Consider the following 12,827-nt stretch of genomic DNA (forward strand, 5'->3'; position numbering starts at 1 on the left):
ACGCTGAGGGGGCGTGGCCCCATGGGGGCGTGGTCTCCTCGCTGGCATGCGCAGTGCCGCGCGCGCCGCCCGGCTCGTGGTCATGGCCGCCGCCGGCCCCGGCCCCGGCCCCGGGCACAAGCGGCCGCACCCCGAGCCCGCCGCCCGCATCGGCACCCACGACGGCACCTTCCACTGCGACGAGGCGCTGGCGTGTTTCCTGCTGCGCCTCCTGCCCCGCTACCGGGTACGGCACCGGCAGCGCGCCCGGCTCGGGGCAGGAACCGGGCACGAACGGGGCGGGGGCACCGTGCGGTGCCGGCTCCCCCGGGGTCTTCCTCCGGGTCGCTCCTCTCTCGGCCCCATGTGGGGACACTTCAGCCCACCCAGCGGCCGCTCTCTGTCCCCGGTGCCACCTGGGGGCCACCCTTGTGTCCCCAGTCCTTCCTGGGGGTCCCCGGTGCCACCTGGGGGTCCCTGTTCTGTCCCCGGTGCCACCTGGGGGTCCCTGTTCTGTCCCCGGTCCCACCTGGGGGTCCCTGTTCTGTCCCCGGTCCCACCTGGGGGTCCCTGTTCTGTCCCCGGTGCCACCTGGGGGTCCCTGTTCTGTCCCCGGACCCACCTGGGGGCCACCCTTGTGTCACCCCCCCCTCCTCAGGGTCCCTCCCCGGTGTCCCTCGTCCCCCGGAGCCGCTCCCGGTGTCCCCGGTGTCCGTGACCCGGTGTCCCCGGCAGGACGCGGAGATCGTGCGCACGCGGGACCCGCAGCTCCTGGCCGCCTGTGACGTTGTGGTGGACGTGGGGGGCGAGTACGACCCGGGGCGGCACCGCTACGACCACCACCAGAGGTGAGCCCCCGCCGGGGCCAGCGGCGGCCCCGCGTGCCCGGGGTGACCCCGCGGTGACCGCGTGGCCCCGCAGGTCCTTCACGGAGTCCATGCGGAGCCTGCGGCCGGACAAGCCCTGGGGCACGAAGCTGAGCAGCGCCGGGCTCGTCTACTGCCACTTCGGGGAGCAGATCCTGGCGGGGCTGCTGGGGCAGCCCGAGGGCGGGCCCGTGGTCACTGCGCTCTATGACAAGGTGACAGGGGTGACAGGGGGTCGGCACCCTGCCGGGGTGACGGTTCTGCCCTGGCTTGTCCTCGGTGGGGATGGGGGAGGCCGGTTTGTGGCGGCTGTGCTTCCAGCCAGGCTCTGCTCTGCTGTCCCCTGTGTCCCCACTGTCCCCTCGCTGTCCCCAGCTGTACGAGAACTTCGTGGAGGAGGTCGATGCCATGGACAACGGGATTGCGCCGGCGGCGGGGGAGCCGCGCTACGCCCTGAGCACCACCCTGAGCGCCCGCGTGGGGCACCTGAACCCCCGCTGGAACGACCCCGAGCAGGACACCGAGGTGGGGACAGCCCTGGAGACAGCCCCGGGGGACACCCTGCTTGGGGACAGCCCCTGGGGACACCCTGCTTGGGGACAGCCCTGGGGGACATCCTGCTTGGGGACAGCCCGGGGGGACACCCTGCTTGGGGACAGCCCTGGGGACACCCTGCTTGGGGACACCCTGCTTAGGGACAGCCCTGGGTACACCCTGCTTGGGGACACCCTGCTTGGGGACACCCTGCTTGGGGACAGCCCCGGGGGACATCCTGCCTGGGGACACCCTGCTTGGGGACAGCCCCGGGGGACATCCTGCCTGGGGACGCCCTGCTTGGGGACAGCCCTGGGGACGCCCTGCTTGGGGACAGCCCCTGGGTACACCCTGCTTGGGGACAGCCCTGGGTACACCCTGCTTGGGGACACCCTGCTTGGGGACACCCTGCTTGGGGACAGCCCTGGGGGACATCCTGCCTGGGTACACCCTGCTTGGGGACAGCCCCTGGGGACGCTGCTGACCGTGGTGCCCCGTGTCCCCAGGCGGGGTTCAGGAGGGCCATGGAGCTGGTGGGCAGCGAGTTCCTGCAGCGCCTGGATTTCTACCAGCACGCCTGGCTGCCCGCGCGGGCGCTGGTGGAGGAGGCCGTGCGGCGCCGCCTCGAGGTGACCTGGGATTCTGGGGAGGTGACGTTCTGGGGCCTGGGGAGGTCACATCCCTTGGGCAGAAACCTCCCGGGGGGGCTCTGCCCCCCACATCCTGCACGGCCCCGGCAGCCCTGCAGGAAGGACACAGAGGTTTTGGGACACGGAGCCCAGGGTGGTTTTGGAGCCACCCCCGTGTCCCCAGCGTGTCCCCAGCGTGTCCCCCCCGCAGGTGGACGCCAGCGGGCAGGTCCTGGAGCTGTCGCAGGGCGGCTGTCCCTGGAAGGAGCACCTGTTCCAGCTGGAGCAGGAGCTGGCCCTGCCGCGGCCGCTGCTGCTCGTGCTGTTCCCAGACCGGGGCGGGCAGTGGCGGGTGCAGAGCGTCCCCACAGCCCCCCACAGCTTCCAGAGCCGGTGAGACCCCTCCCCTGGCCCTGCCCGCGCCCCCCCGCGGGGCCGGGGTCACTCTCAAGCCCCGTGTCCCCCCCAGGCTCCCCCTGCCCGAGGCCTGGCGGGGGCTGCGGGACGAGGCGCTGTCCGAGCTGGCCGGGATCCCCGGCTGCGTCTTCGTCCACGCCAGCGGCTTCATCGGCGGCAACCGGACCCGGGAGGGGGCCCTGGAGATGGCCCGGAGGACGCTGGAGCTCGGGGGGGGCACAGAGAGCTCGTGAGCCCCCTCCCCAGCGGGGTCACCCCAGAAGGGAGCCCCTGGCCCGGTGTGGGATGCCAGAGATGTGCAGGGACTGTTCCTGCTTGGATCCTGGATTCTCCGAGGGATCTGCTGTGCTGGGGGGGCTGCAGCCCCTCGCGGGGGTCTCAGAGCACCCACCCCCCGTGCTGGACGGGTGCCAGTCCAGGCAGTGACTTTTTGGCTCCATTTCCTGGGAGTTTGAGCCCGTTCCTGTCATGTCCCTGCACCAGTAAAAACCAGTTTGTGCCCAGTGGATTCGCTCTTGATGGGTCTTGGGGGTCCCGGGGGGTGCTGCGTGTAACACTGGGGGGGTTGCTGTGACTCAGGGACAGCCGTGACCCCCTCCAGCACGGCGACAGCACCCGGTGCCCCCCCCCCGATGGCACTGCGTGTCACCAGCACGCGGGGGGGTCACGGTGTCCCCTCCCTCCCTCCGGGGCCATGCGGGCGGCCGCGCTGCTCCTGCTGCTGCTGGCGCTGCCCCAGCACCCCCGGGGGGGCTCCCGGTGCCCCGGGGGGGCTCCACCGGCGCCGGTCCCCCCCAGCGGCCACAACGAGACGCTGGGGAGGGGCGCGGGGCCAGCGCGGGTCCCCGACGTGGCCGCGCTGGTGGCCGTGGGGGGCTGGCTGGGCTTGGTGCTGCTCTGCGTGCGCCGCTCCGTGCGCCGCAGCCGGGAGGAGACGCGGCTGCACCTGCGGTACCTGCGGGCCCTGCCGGCACGGCCCCACCGGCACCGGGAGCAGGAGGAGGAGCCCGGGAGCCAACCGGGCAGGCCCGAGGGGTGAAGCCCCCCCGGGCTGGCCCCAGCAGCTGCGGTGGGTTTGGAGCCCGGGCCACCCCTGGATCCTCCCCTGGATCCTCTTGCCCAGCCGCAGGAAGGGGCTGGATGCTGTGGGGGGAAGCGGGTCTCCCCGTTGCTCTGGGGTGGATTTTGGGGGTCCTGGGGCTGTTGGGTGGGGGGAGCAGGGACCCTGTGCTCTGCCTGTCCTCCCTGCCAGCACAGCATAATCCTGGGATTAAGGGGGGGTGTAATCCTGGGATTAAGGGGTGTAATCCTGGGATTTCACTGTGCTACCCCCAGCAGCAGTGCTCATCCCCTTTAGGGGGGGCCCAGCTGCTGCCCCCACCCTGCGGGGCTGGGGGGGGCTCGCCTGGGGCACCACGAGCACCCTGGGGCCCCCAGGGCTGGGGTTTGGGGACCCTCGGAGGGTTTGGTTCACTTTTGCTCACCCTCAAGACAAAGCCTGGGGGTTGGTGTGGGGTTCCCCTTCAGCCAGCACCCGTCCCCAAAACGGGGCTCTTTGATCCCAAAAGAGCAGCCCTGGCCCATGGGCTGCACTGGGATCACATCAACAGGTTCTGTGAGTTCATCCCAAGCTCTTTCTGACCCCAGAAACCAACTCTGGCACCCCCAGAACCCCTGCAGACCCACGGGACTTCCCAAATTCACCCCCAAAACGTTCCAGTCGCATCGGGGTGAGGAAAGAAGACGAGGGGGAAGGAAAATCCACCTTTAATCGGGGCAGGATCAGCACTGCCGGACCCTGAGCAGGTGTGGGGGGCTCCTGGAGGGAGAGGAGGCCCTGAGGGGCCCCGGGGGGCTCTCAGAGCTCGGAGAAGAGCGGCTGCTCGCGGACGCTGCCCAGCACGGGCGCGGGGCTGCGGCGGGGGCTGCCGCGGGGCTCCAGGGCGCTGACGAAGAAGAAGGGGATGTGGGAGATCCTCCCCGAGGACCAGCACTGCAGGGGACAGGGTGGGGCAGGGCTGAGCGTCCAAACGGCTCAGAAATGGGAAACACCCGCTGGGGTGGAGCACAGCCCCCGACAGCACCGTGTCACCCAGGCTTTGTCACCCAGGCTTTGTCACCAAGCCCCCTGTCCAGGCTCTGCCTCAACACCCCCGGGATGCTCAGCTCCCCAGCCCACTCCAAGGTCCTGTCACCCTTTCTGGGAAGAAACTCCTGAAGTCCACCCAAAGCTCCCCCAGCTGTGGCCCCTGGTCCTGTCACTGGGAGCAGAGACCTCACCTGGCTGCCCCTCCTGTCAGGGAGGATGAGGCTCCCCCTGAGCCTCCTCCTCTCCAGGCTGAGCCCCTTCCCCAGCCCCCTCAGCCCCCCAGAGCTCCAGGCCCTTCCCCAGCTCCGTTCCCTTCTCTGGACATGCTCCAGATCCCAAAATCTTTCCTGAATTGGGGGATCCAGACCTGGACACAGCACACAAGGTGAACCCTCTGCTCCTGCTGGCCACTCCAGCCCCGAGCCAGACCAGGATCCCACCAGACTTTGGCCACCTGGGCACACCTGGCTCATGTCCAGTCGCTCCAGGTCCCTTCCTGCCCGGCCACTGTCCGGCCCCTCTGTCCCCAAAACACAGGACCCAACCCTTGGCTGGTTAAACCTCCTCTCCCTGGCTCACCCTGATGCCAGCCCCCTCCCAGTGCCACCAGTGTCCCCTGGGACTGGGAATGCCCTGGGGACGGACTCACCACGGTCAGGAGGGCGCCCTGAGGGAAGCAGGGGTGGAAGGAGATGAGCTGGGGCCGGGCACCGCGCTCGCCCCGCACGAAGCCGCTGTGGGGTGGGGAACAGCCAGGGTTATGTCCTGGAAACAGGGAGCTGGGGGTGCTTGGGATGCACTGGGAAAGGACAACCCAAAGCCAAGGGGGTGAGGTGGGCAGGGGACAATGTGGCCAGAGCAGATTTCAGGGTGAAGCAGCGTCAGGGATTGGAGGGGCAGCACTCCCCCATCACATCCTGGGAGTCAATGGGACTGAGTGAACCCAAACCCACCCCAATGAACCCAAACCACCCAAAACCCCCTGCCATGAACCCAAACCATCCCAATGAACCCAAAACCCCCTGCCATGAACCCAAACCCAGCCCAATGAACCCAAACCACCCAAAACCCCCTGCCATGAACCCAAACCATCCCAATGAACCCAAAACCCCCTGCCATGAACCCAAACCCACCCCAATGAACCCAAACCACCCAAAACCCCCTGCCATGAACCCAAACCATCCCAATGAACCCAAACCCCCCCAGCCCCACGCACCAGGGCAGGAGCTCGAAGACGGGGCTGTTGCGGGTGCGGAACACGGCGACGGCCGGCTGGCTGTCTGCACACTCGGGGTGGCCTGCAGGGGACAGCAGCACCAAGGCTCACCCTTGTCCCCCATGTCCCTTCTCCCAGGGCAGCAGGAGTCCCAGGCCAAAGCAGGAAGGGGGCAGGACTGACCTCTGATGATCACCGCCAGCCTCTCCCCGGTGGGGTCCCACACCATGGAATGAACCTCTCCTCCGATCCTGGAACAGCACAAGCCCTCAAAATTGAGGGGCAGAGACCCCCTGGGTGTCCCCAGCAGCGAGGGGTGGCTGCCAGGAGGAGCAGGGACCCCCCCTGTGCCCCCAGGCAGACCCACCTCTCCTCCCCGTAGAGGGTCTCAAAGGTGGTCTCGGACAGGTCTGCCACGATCGAGGCCGTCTTGGAGCCTCCCACCTGGCCCTGCATCTCCCCTGGAAGGGCAGAATCCACACTCCAGCAATCCCACTGCACTGCCCCGGTGATCATTCATTTATTTCTCTCTCAGAGCAGCCGTGCTGGTGTCCCAGATGGAGGACAAGGGACAGCAAACACCAGGACCCCCAAGCTGGCTCTGGACCCACTGGAGTCTCCCTGAAATCCCTTCAAGACCCCACAGCTGTGACAAAGGAGCAACGTGAGGGCTGGAAAAACCTAAATTCCAGGGATTTCCATGCTTGGGGACCCCAAAACACCCCCTGTGTGTCCCAGCTCCTCACCCCAAAGCTGTGGGGACATTTGGGAACCCTCTCCCAGCCCTTGGGAAGCTCCAGGTGGGACAAACTCACCCCGGTACTCGGAGAAGGACAAGGAGTAGATGACAGACTCGCCCAGCACGGTGAAGAGCAGCCGGCTGCCATCGGGGCTCCAGCAGCCTGTCTGTGGGACAGTGCCACCCTGTCACCCTGCCTGTGGGACAGTGCCACCCTGCCACCCTGCTGTGGGACAGTGCCACCCTGTCACCCTGTCTGTGGGACAGTGCCACCGTGTCTGTGGGACAGTGCCACCCTGTCACCCTGCTGTGGGACAGTGTCACCCTGTCTGTGGGACAGTGCCACCCTGTCACCCTGCTGTGGGACAGTGTCACCCTGTCTGTGAGACAGTGCCACCCTGTCACCCTGCTGTGGGACAGTGCCACCCTGTCACCCTGCCTGTGGGACAGTGCCACCCTGTCACCCTGCTGTGGGACAGTGTCACCCTGCCTGTGGGACAGTGCCACCCTGTCACCCTGCTGTGGGACAGTGCCACCCTGTCACCCTGCTGTGGGACAGTGCCACCCTGTCACCCTGCTGTGGGACAGTGCCACCCTGTCACCCTGCTGTGGGACAGTGCCACCCTGCCTGTGGGACAGTGCCACCCTGTCACCCTGCCTGTGGGACAGTGCCACCCTGTCACCCTGCTGTGGGACAGTGCCAGCCTGTCTGTGGGACAGTGCCACCCTGTCACCCTGCTGTGGGACAGTGCCACCCTGTCACCCTGCTGTGGGACAGTGCCAGCCTGTCTGTGGGACAGTGCCACCCTGTCACCCTGCTGTGGGACAGTGCCAGCCTGTCTGTGGGACAGTGCCACCCTGTCACCCTGCTGTGGGACAGTGCCAGCCTGTCTGTGGGACAGTGCCACCCTGTCACCCTGCTGTGGGACAGTGCCACCCTGCTGTGGGACAGTGCCACCCCTGTCTGGTGTCTCAGACTGGAGAAAAGGAGGCTGAGGAGGGACTTTTCACTCCACAAGTCCCTGATGGGGACGAGAGGGACACAGCCTCAGGCTGTGCCAGGAGAGGTTCAGGTTGGATATTGGGAAGATTTCCACACAATCAGGGAAAATTTCCACGATTTGTTGGGCTGGCTGCCCAAGGCAGGGGTGGAGTCCTCATTCCTGGAGGGATTTAAAAGCCCTGTGGATGTGGGGACACAGCTCAGTGGTGGCCTTGGCAGTGCCAGGGGTTGGCCTGGGTGGTCCCAGAAGACTTTTCCAGCCTAAATGATTCCCTGGGAGGGGAATATCCCATCCTACCTGGCAGCGTCCCCGGATGGTGGGCCAGCGCTCACAGGTCCACATCTGGGCCTCCCACACCCTGCAGGGGTGAGATGGGCTTCAGGGAGCAGAATTCCTGGGAATTTGCCCCAGTCCTGCTGCTCTGGGGATCCACGACATCCAAGCCCGTCCCCCAGCCACACCCCACTCTGTCCCCACAACAGGAACAGGAGCAGGGGGGAGATCTGGGATTTTCTGGCATGAGGATGAGGATGGGGATGAGGAGCTCACCGGAACACGGCCGAGGGGGTGGCTGCCAGCACCTTGCTGCCATCGGGGGACCAGGCCAAGTAGGTGACACCGCCACCCCCAAACCACTGCAGCTGGACACAGGTCTCGGTGGACACGTCCCACACCTGGAGGGCACAAGGAGGACAATGGTGATTCGGGAACAGAGTGAAGATTTCAGGTCCAGGTGAAATCCCAGAGCTGCCCCTGTAGCAGCACTGCCTGTGCCCAGCCCGGGTGTCCCCGGGTGTCCCCGGGTGTCCCCAGGGGTGTCCCCAGGAGGGCCCTCACCAGCATGGCCGTGTCCACCGGTGACGCCGAGAGCAGCCGCTCCCCGCTGGGCGCCCAGGCCAGGCTGGTGACAGGGCTGTGCCCGGGGCAGGACAGCACCTGGGCACAGCCTGACGAGGGCCTGCAGGGAGAGGGAGAGGCCACCAGCGTTTGGGATTTGCTGGCAGGACGCTGGTGCTGCCCCAAAGCCAACCCCAGCGGGGTGACAGCGGCCGGGAAGGGAAGGTGGGAGCTGTCACCTGGTGGAGAGCGAGGTGGGGTCCAGGTGCCACACGAGGACACAGCTCTGGCAGGCCACGGCCAGGATGGAGGCACAGAGAGGCTTCCAGGCCATGGCAGCCACGTTCCTCTGCAGGCGGTGCTTCAGCGAGGGCACGGTGGCACTGCCAGAGAGGGGACAGGTGACAGGAGGAGCTGAGGGAGCCCTGGTGCAGCCACAGTGCCCCCGGCCAGCCCTGAGTGCAGTGAGGGGACAGCAGGGTGGGGAGGGGGGTGCCCTGCCCTGTGCTTCCCGGGGAGGGGACAGAAATTCCCAGGCAGTGACACCACAGCGAGGCAGGGCACACCTGGTGTGACCGAGCTGAGGTGTCCCCAGTCTGGACAGGGCCCAGGCTGGCTGGATGTCCCAGCTTGGGGACACCTGGGGGGGGACAGAGTCTTCTCCTGAGCAGGGCCTGGCATTCCCTGGGGGAGCAGGGACACCTGGGGGACAGAGGACACTCAGCCCGTGTCCCCCCGGCTCTGTCACCACCGCCAGGGCTGCGTGACCCCCAGGATGTCCCCAGAGGCACGGGGCAGGCAGGGGAAGGACAGGCAAAGCTCTTGAGGCTCAGGGGAGAGCAGGGAAGGAGAAGGGAGGGCTGAACGGGAGCCCAGGCATGCCCAGGGGGGCGAGGAGGCCACGGGCAGCAGGCCCAGGGCAGTGCCCACCCCGGGACAAAGCCCCACCTGCTGGAGTTGTAGACACGGATGGAATCGTCCAGAAGAGCCACAGCGAATTTGTTGGTGTGGGGGTGCCAGGCGAAGGCCCGGATGGTGCAGCCAGCCCTGGAGGGGGCACAGGGCAGGGTGAGACCCCCCAGCACCCCCTGGGCTGGCAAAGACCCCTCTCAGAGTCCCCAGAGAAATAAAGCTTCCTTTTTGCTGCTCAACAGAACCACTTTCTTTGAGAAATTTCCTGTTTCTGGGGATTATTCACAGGGCTCTGCTGAGGGGCTGGTGACCACAGCCTGGGGTTGGAATTGGAAGGAATTTTTCAGGCTCTGATCTCCTTTAACCCTGGTCTCTCCCTGACCAGGACACACAAACCAGGGCAGCCAGAGCCAGTGGGGCAATATTTGCCTTTCATGGCTGAGCCCACCCAAACGGGGCCATGCTGCCCTTGTACTCCCATCTGGGGGGTCCCAGACCCCGGCACGGTGATTTTGGGACACTCACCAGTCCACGGCCTGGGAGAAGGCTGCGATCATGTCCTCACTGGTCAGCTGCAGGGAGAGGAGAACACTGAGCTGGCAGCAGTGACCCCCAGCTTCCAGCCCTTTCTCCCCGTCCCCCACCAGGATTTGGGCCCCTCTTGGAGCACCAAACTCCTTCCCAGTGTCCATTTTCCGCCAGAGGAGGAAGGAGCAGTGTCTGGAGCTGGGCATCACCAGGAGGAGCATTTCAGGGGGGTTTTAGTGGGGAAGGGACCACCCCCCACCCCAAATCCCCTTGCCCCCAGCATGGACGAGGCCGGAATGACTCACGGACAGGTGAGGGAACAGCGACCCGTGCAGCGAGGACAGCCAGCGGCACACGGCCAGCGCGTGGCTCGAGCCCGTCCGCAGCCAGCGCAGCCCTGGCATGGGCAAAGGGAGCCTCAGCATCCCTGCCAGCCCCCCGGGGGACGCGGGCAGGGACAGCAGGGCCCAGCCAAAGCCCCGCAGCGGGACCTGGCGTCTCCAGGCAGCCCGAACTCACCCTCCTCCTCGGCGCCGGCCAGCTCCCGGAGCAGCCCGCAGAGCCCGGCGTCGCGCCTGCGGCGAGAGCGCGGTCACCGCCCGGCCGGCCCGCTCTGGGGACAGCGGGGCTCTCTGGGGACAGCCAGGGCTCTATGGGGACAGCGGGGCTCTCTGGGGACACTGGGGCTCTATGGGGACAGCCGGGGCTCTCTGGGGACAGCCGGGGCTCTATGGGGACAGCGGGGCTCTGTGGGGACAGCGGGGCTCTGTGGGGACAGCCAGGGCTCTATGGGGACAGTCTGGGTTCCGTGGGGACAGCCGGGGCTCTCTGGGGACAGCCGGGGCTCTATGGGGACAGCGGGGCATGCTGGGGACAGCCAGGGCTCTCTGGGGACAGCGGGGCTCTCTGGGGACAGCGGGGCTCTATGGGGACAGCCAGGGCTCTATGGGGACAGCGGGGCTCTATGGGGACAGCTAGGGCTCTATGGGGACAGCCAGGGCTCTATGGGGACAGCGGGGCACGCTGGGGACAGCGGGGCTCTCTGGGGACAGCGGGGCTCTCTGGGGACAGCCAGGGCTCTATGGGGACAGCGGGGCTCTCTGGGGACACTGGGGCTCTATGGGGACAGCGGGGCTCTCTGGGGACAGCGGGGCTCTCTGGGGACAGCGGGGCACTCACCAGGCGCTGAGGCAGCGCTTCCAGAGCGACTCGCGGTGGTGGATGAAGGGCGGGCGGGCGCTGGGCTCCAGGCGGCCGTGGGCCTTGAGAGGCTCCTTGGGCAGGCTCAGCACGGGCAGGTCAGGAACCTGCGGCACACACAGCCCCCCCTGAGCTCCCTGAACCCCCTCAGCTTCCCCGAGCTCCCCCGAGCTCCCCGAACCCCCCCGAGCTCCCCCGAGCCCCGGGGCACACAGGGACCCCCCCAGGGCAGCGGGCAAACGGCGAGGGGAGGAAAGCAGGGACACAAGGAGGGGCGAAGGAGCAGCCTGAGGGTGCCCGGAGAGACCCAGCAGAGGGAACAGAGCTGCAGCCACAGCTGAGGGGGACAAAGGCGGCAGCCCCGGGCGGCGGGGGGCTGGCAGCCCGAGCTGCCCCGGCTCGGGCCTCACCTGGCTCTGGAAGGCCAGCGGCAGCTGCTCGCTGAGGCGGCCGCAGACCAGCGCGTTGTTGAGCTCGTACAGGGTGACATCCCCAGGCGGAGGCGGCGGCGGGAACAGCCCCAGCGAGCACATGGCGGCGCCGAGCCTGGGGGCCGGGGGCGACGGCTGAAACCGCGGCTGCCCTCGGGCTGCGCCGGCCCCAGGCCGCCTACCCTCCCGCCGCTCCCCCCGCCCCTCACAACCCGCGGTGCCCCCCGGTTTTTCCCTCACCCCTCACAACCCCCGGTGCCCCCCGGTTTCCCCCTGGCTCCCCCTCACCCGCTCCCCGCCCTCAGCCCCCGGCGCCGCCATCTTGGCTCCCCTCACCCCTTCCCGCTCCCCGTTCGCGCCAATCGCCGCCGCGCGCCGCCCTCGTGGCTCCGGGCGCGCGTGGGAGGGGAATTAAAAGGGCCGCGGCTCGCGTGAGAAATACGCGGAGTCCTCACCGAGGGACAACGCCACGCTCCCCGACTTTCCTCCGCGGAGGAGAGATAATATCAGCGACCCATGCACAGCCGCGCTCCACCGGTGCCTTAGTGGCCCTCCCGTTGTAACGAGGATTGATTTAAATGATGACCGCTTTTTTTACAGTCGTTGCCCCTTTAAGAAAGGCGGAGCCTCCTTTGAGGGGCGGGGCGAGGGGCGTGTGCTGCAAACGGGTCACGTGGTGTCCGAGCAGGGCCGTCCCGGGACCGGGACCGGGAATAGGGACGGGAACGGGAACGGGAGCGAGACCCCCGGGACCACCCTGGGACCCCCCTGGGGCACCTCCGGGGCACCCCCGCGTCCCGCGGGCACCCCCGGTCCCGGTCCTGCCTAGTGCTCGCACAGCATCCCGCGCTCCCGTGTCCCCGGTGCCGCCGCCCCCGGTGTCCCCTCCGCGGGTGCCCGTGTCCGTGCTCCCCGTGCCCCCTGGGTGCCGCTCCCGACCGTGCCCCGCCTTGGCTCGCTCCCAGCCCCTCTCCCGGGGCTCCCGCTTCCCTCGTGTTTGTGCCCGTGTTTTCCTTAGCGGCCGCAAGAGTTATTTTAATTTTCTCAGGATATTAAATAAAGGCGGCGGGGGGAGCTGCGGCGGGGGGCCCCACATTCCTCGCCCGTTACGGAGCGAGCGGGGTTCGATAGGAGACGGCGATTTGGGATGGCGCCGACATCAGAGCCACCGCAGGGCTGGCGTGGCCCCGCGGCGTCCCCCGGACCCCCCCAAAGGCAGCGAGACGGGGAAAGGGGCGGAGGTGGCGGGGGCGTCCCCGGGGGGGTCGCTGGATGGGGCTGGGCTCTGTGGTTTGGGAGGCTCCGGGCGGTCGAGCCCTCGGTGGCCGCCGGGCCGGGGTTTGGCTCGGGGCTCCTCGCCCCGCTTGGCACCGGCCCACCCACGGCGAGCGGGGCCGGGGTTCTGGGGGAAAAGCCCCGAAAAGGGCGAGTTTGTGTCGGGCAGGG

The 12,827-nt window shown here is 67.9% G+C and overlaps 2 protein-coding genes across 4 annotated transcripts; one reads left to right on the forward strand and one right to left on the reverse strand.

Moving 5' to 3' along the window:
• Positions 1-31: 31 nt before the first annotated feature.
• MYG1 (MYG1 exonuclease) lies at positions 32-2,933 on the forward strand. Its single transcript, XM_064401082.1, has 7 exons — positions 32-226; positions 715-827; positions 901-1,060; positions 1,221-1,370; positions 1,886-2,008; positions 2,220-2,401; positions 2,478-2,933. Exons 1-7 carry the CDS (start codon positions 47-49, stop codon positions 2,656-2,658), a joined length of 1,089 nt encoding a protein of 362 aa, XP_064257152.1. The 5' UTR covers positions 32-46; the 3' UTR covers positions 2,659-2,933.
• A 1,242-nt stretch (positions 2,934-4,175) lies between these two features.
• On the reverse strand, positions 4,176-11,976 carry AAAS (aladin WD repeat nucleoporin). 3 transcript variants are annotated; one of them, XM_064401078.1, is made up of 17 exons: positions 11,837-11,976; positions 11,361-11,496; positions 10,930-11,057; positions 10,270-10,325; positions 10,056-10,147; positions 9,748-9,794; positions 9,259-9,357; positions 8,550-8,693; positions 8,311-8,431; positions 8,023-8,147; positions 7,771-7,831; positions 6,546-6,636; positions 6,098-6,191; positions 5,914-5,981; positions 5,731-5,812; positions 5,164-5,248; positions 4,176-4,418 (listed from the first exon to the last, which is right to left on the reverse strand). In XM_064401078.1, exons 2-17 carry the CDS (start codon positions 11,481-11,483, stop codon positions 4,284-4,286), a joined length of 1,551 nt encoding a protein of 516 aa, XP_064257148.1. In that variant the 5' UTR covers positions 11,484-11,496; positions 11,837-11,976; the 3' UTR covers positions 4,176-4,283. The 3 variants fall into 3 exon arrangements, with proteins under 3 accessions (XP_064257148.1, XP_064257147.1, XP_064257146.1); XM_064401077.1 differs by lacking the exon at positions 11,837-11,976 and adding an exon at positions 11,718-11,769; XM_064401076.1 differs by lacking the exon at positions 11,837-11,976 and adding an exon at positions 11,670-11,711.
• Positions 11,977-12,827: the final 851 nt, after the last annotated feature.

Source organism: Passer domesticus, chromosome 31 (assembly GCF_036417665.1).
Source record: "Passer domesticus isolate bPasDom1 chromosome 31, bPasDom1.hap1, whole genome shotgun sequence".
Classification (NCBI taxonomy): domain Eukaryota; kingdom Metazoa; phylum Chordata; class Aves; order Passeriformes; family Passeridae; genus Passer; species Passer domesticus.

What these genes read in the sequence shown, in the direction of transcription:
- MYG1 (XM_064401082.1), top strand. Translation starts at nt 47, where the DNA reads ATGCGCAGTGCCGCGCGCGCCGCCCGGCTCGTGGTCATGGCCGCCGCC. An exon ending in GCCTCCTGCCCCGCTACCGG is followed by an intron (nt 227 to 714) that starts GTACGGCACCGG and finishes TGTCCCCGGCAG; the next exon opens with GACGCGGAGATCGTGCGCAC. An exon ending in CGCTACGACCACCACCAGAG is followed by an intron (nt 828 to 900) that starts GTGAGCCCCCGC and finishes GTGGCCCCGCAG; the next exon opens with GTCCTTCACGGAGTCCATGC.
- AAAS (XM_064401078.1), bottom strand. Translation starts at nt 11,483, where the DNA reads ATGTGCTCGCTGGGGCTGTTCCCGCCGCCGCCTCCGCCTGGGGATGTC. An exon ending in CGTGTCTACAACTCCAGCAG is followed by an intron (nt 8,694 to 9,258) that starts GTGGGGCTTTGT and finishes CCTCTCTGGCAG; the next exon opens with TGCCACCGTGCCCTCGCTGA. An exon ending in CCATCCGGGGACGCTGCCAG is followed by an intron (nt 6,637 to 7,770) that starts GTAGGATGGGAT and finishes ACTGTCCCACAG; the next exon opens with ACAGGCTGCTGGAGCCCCGA.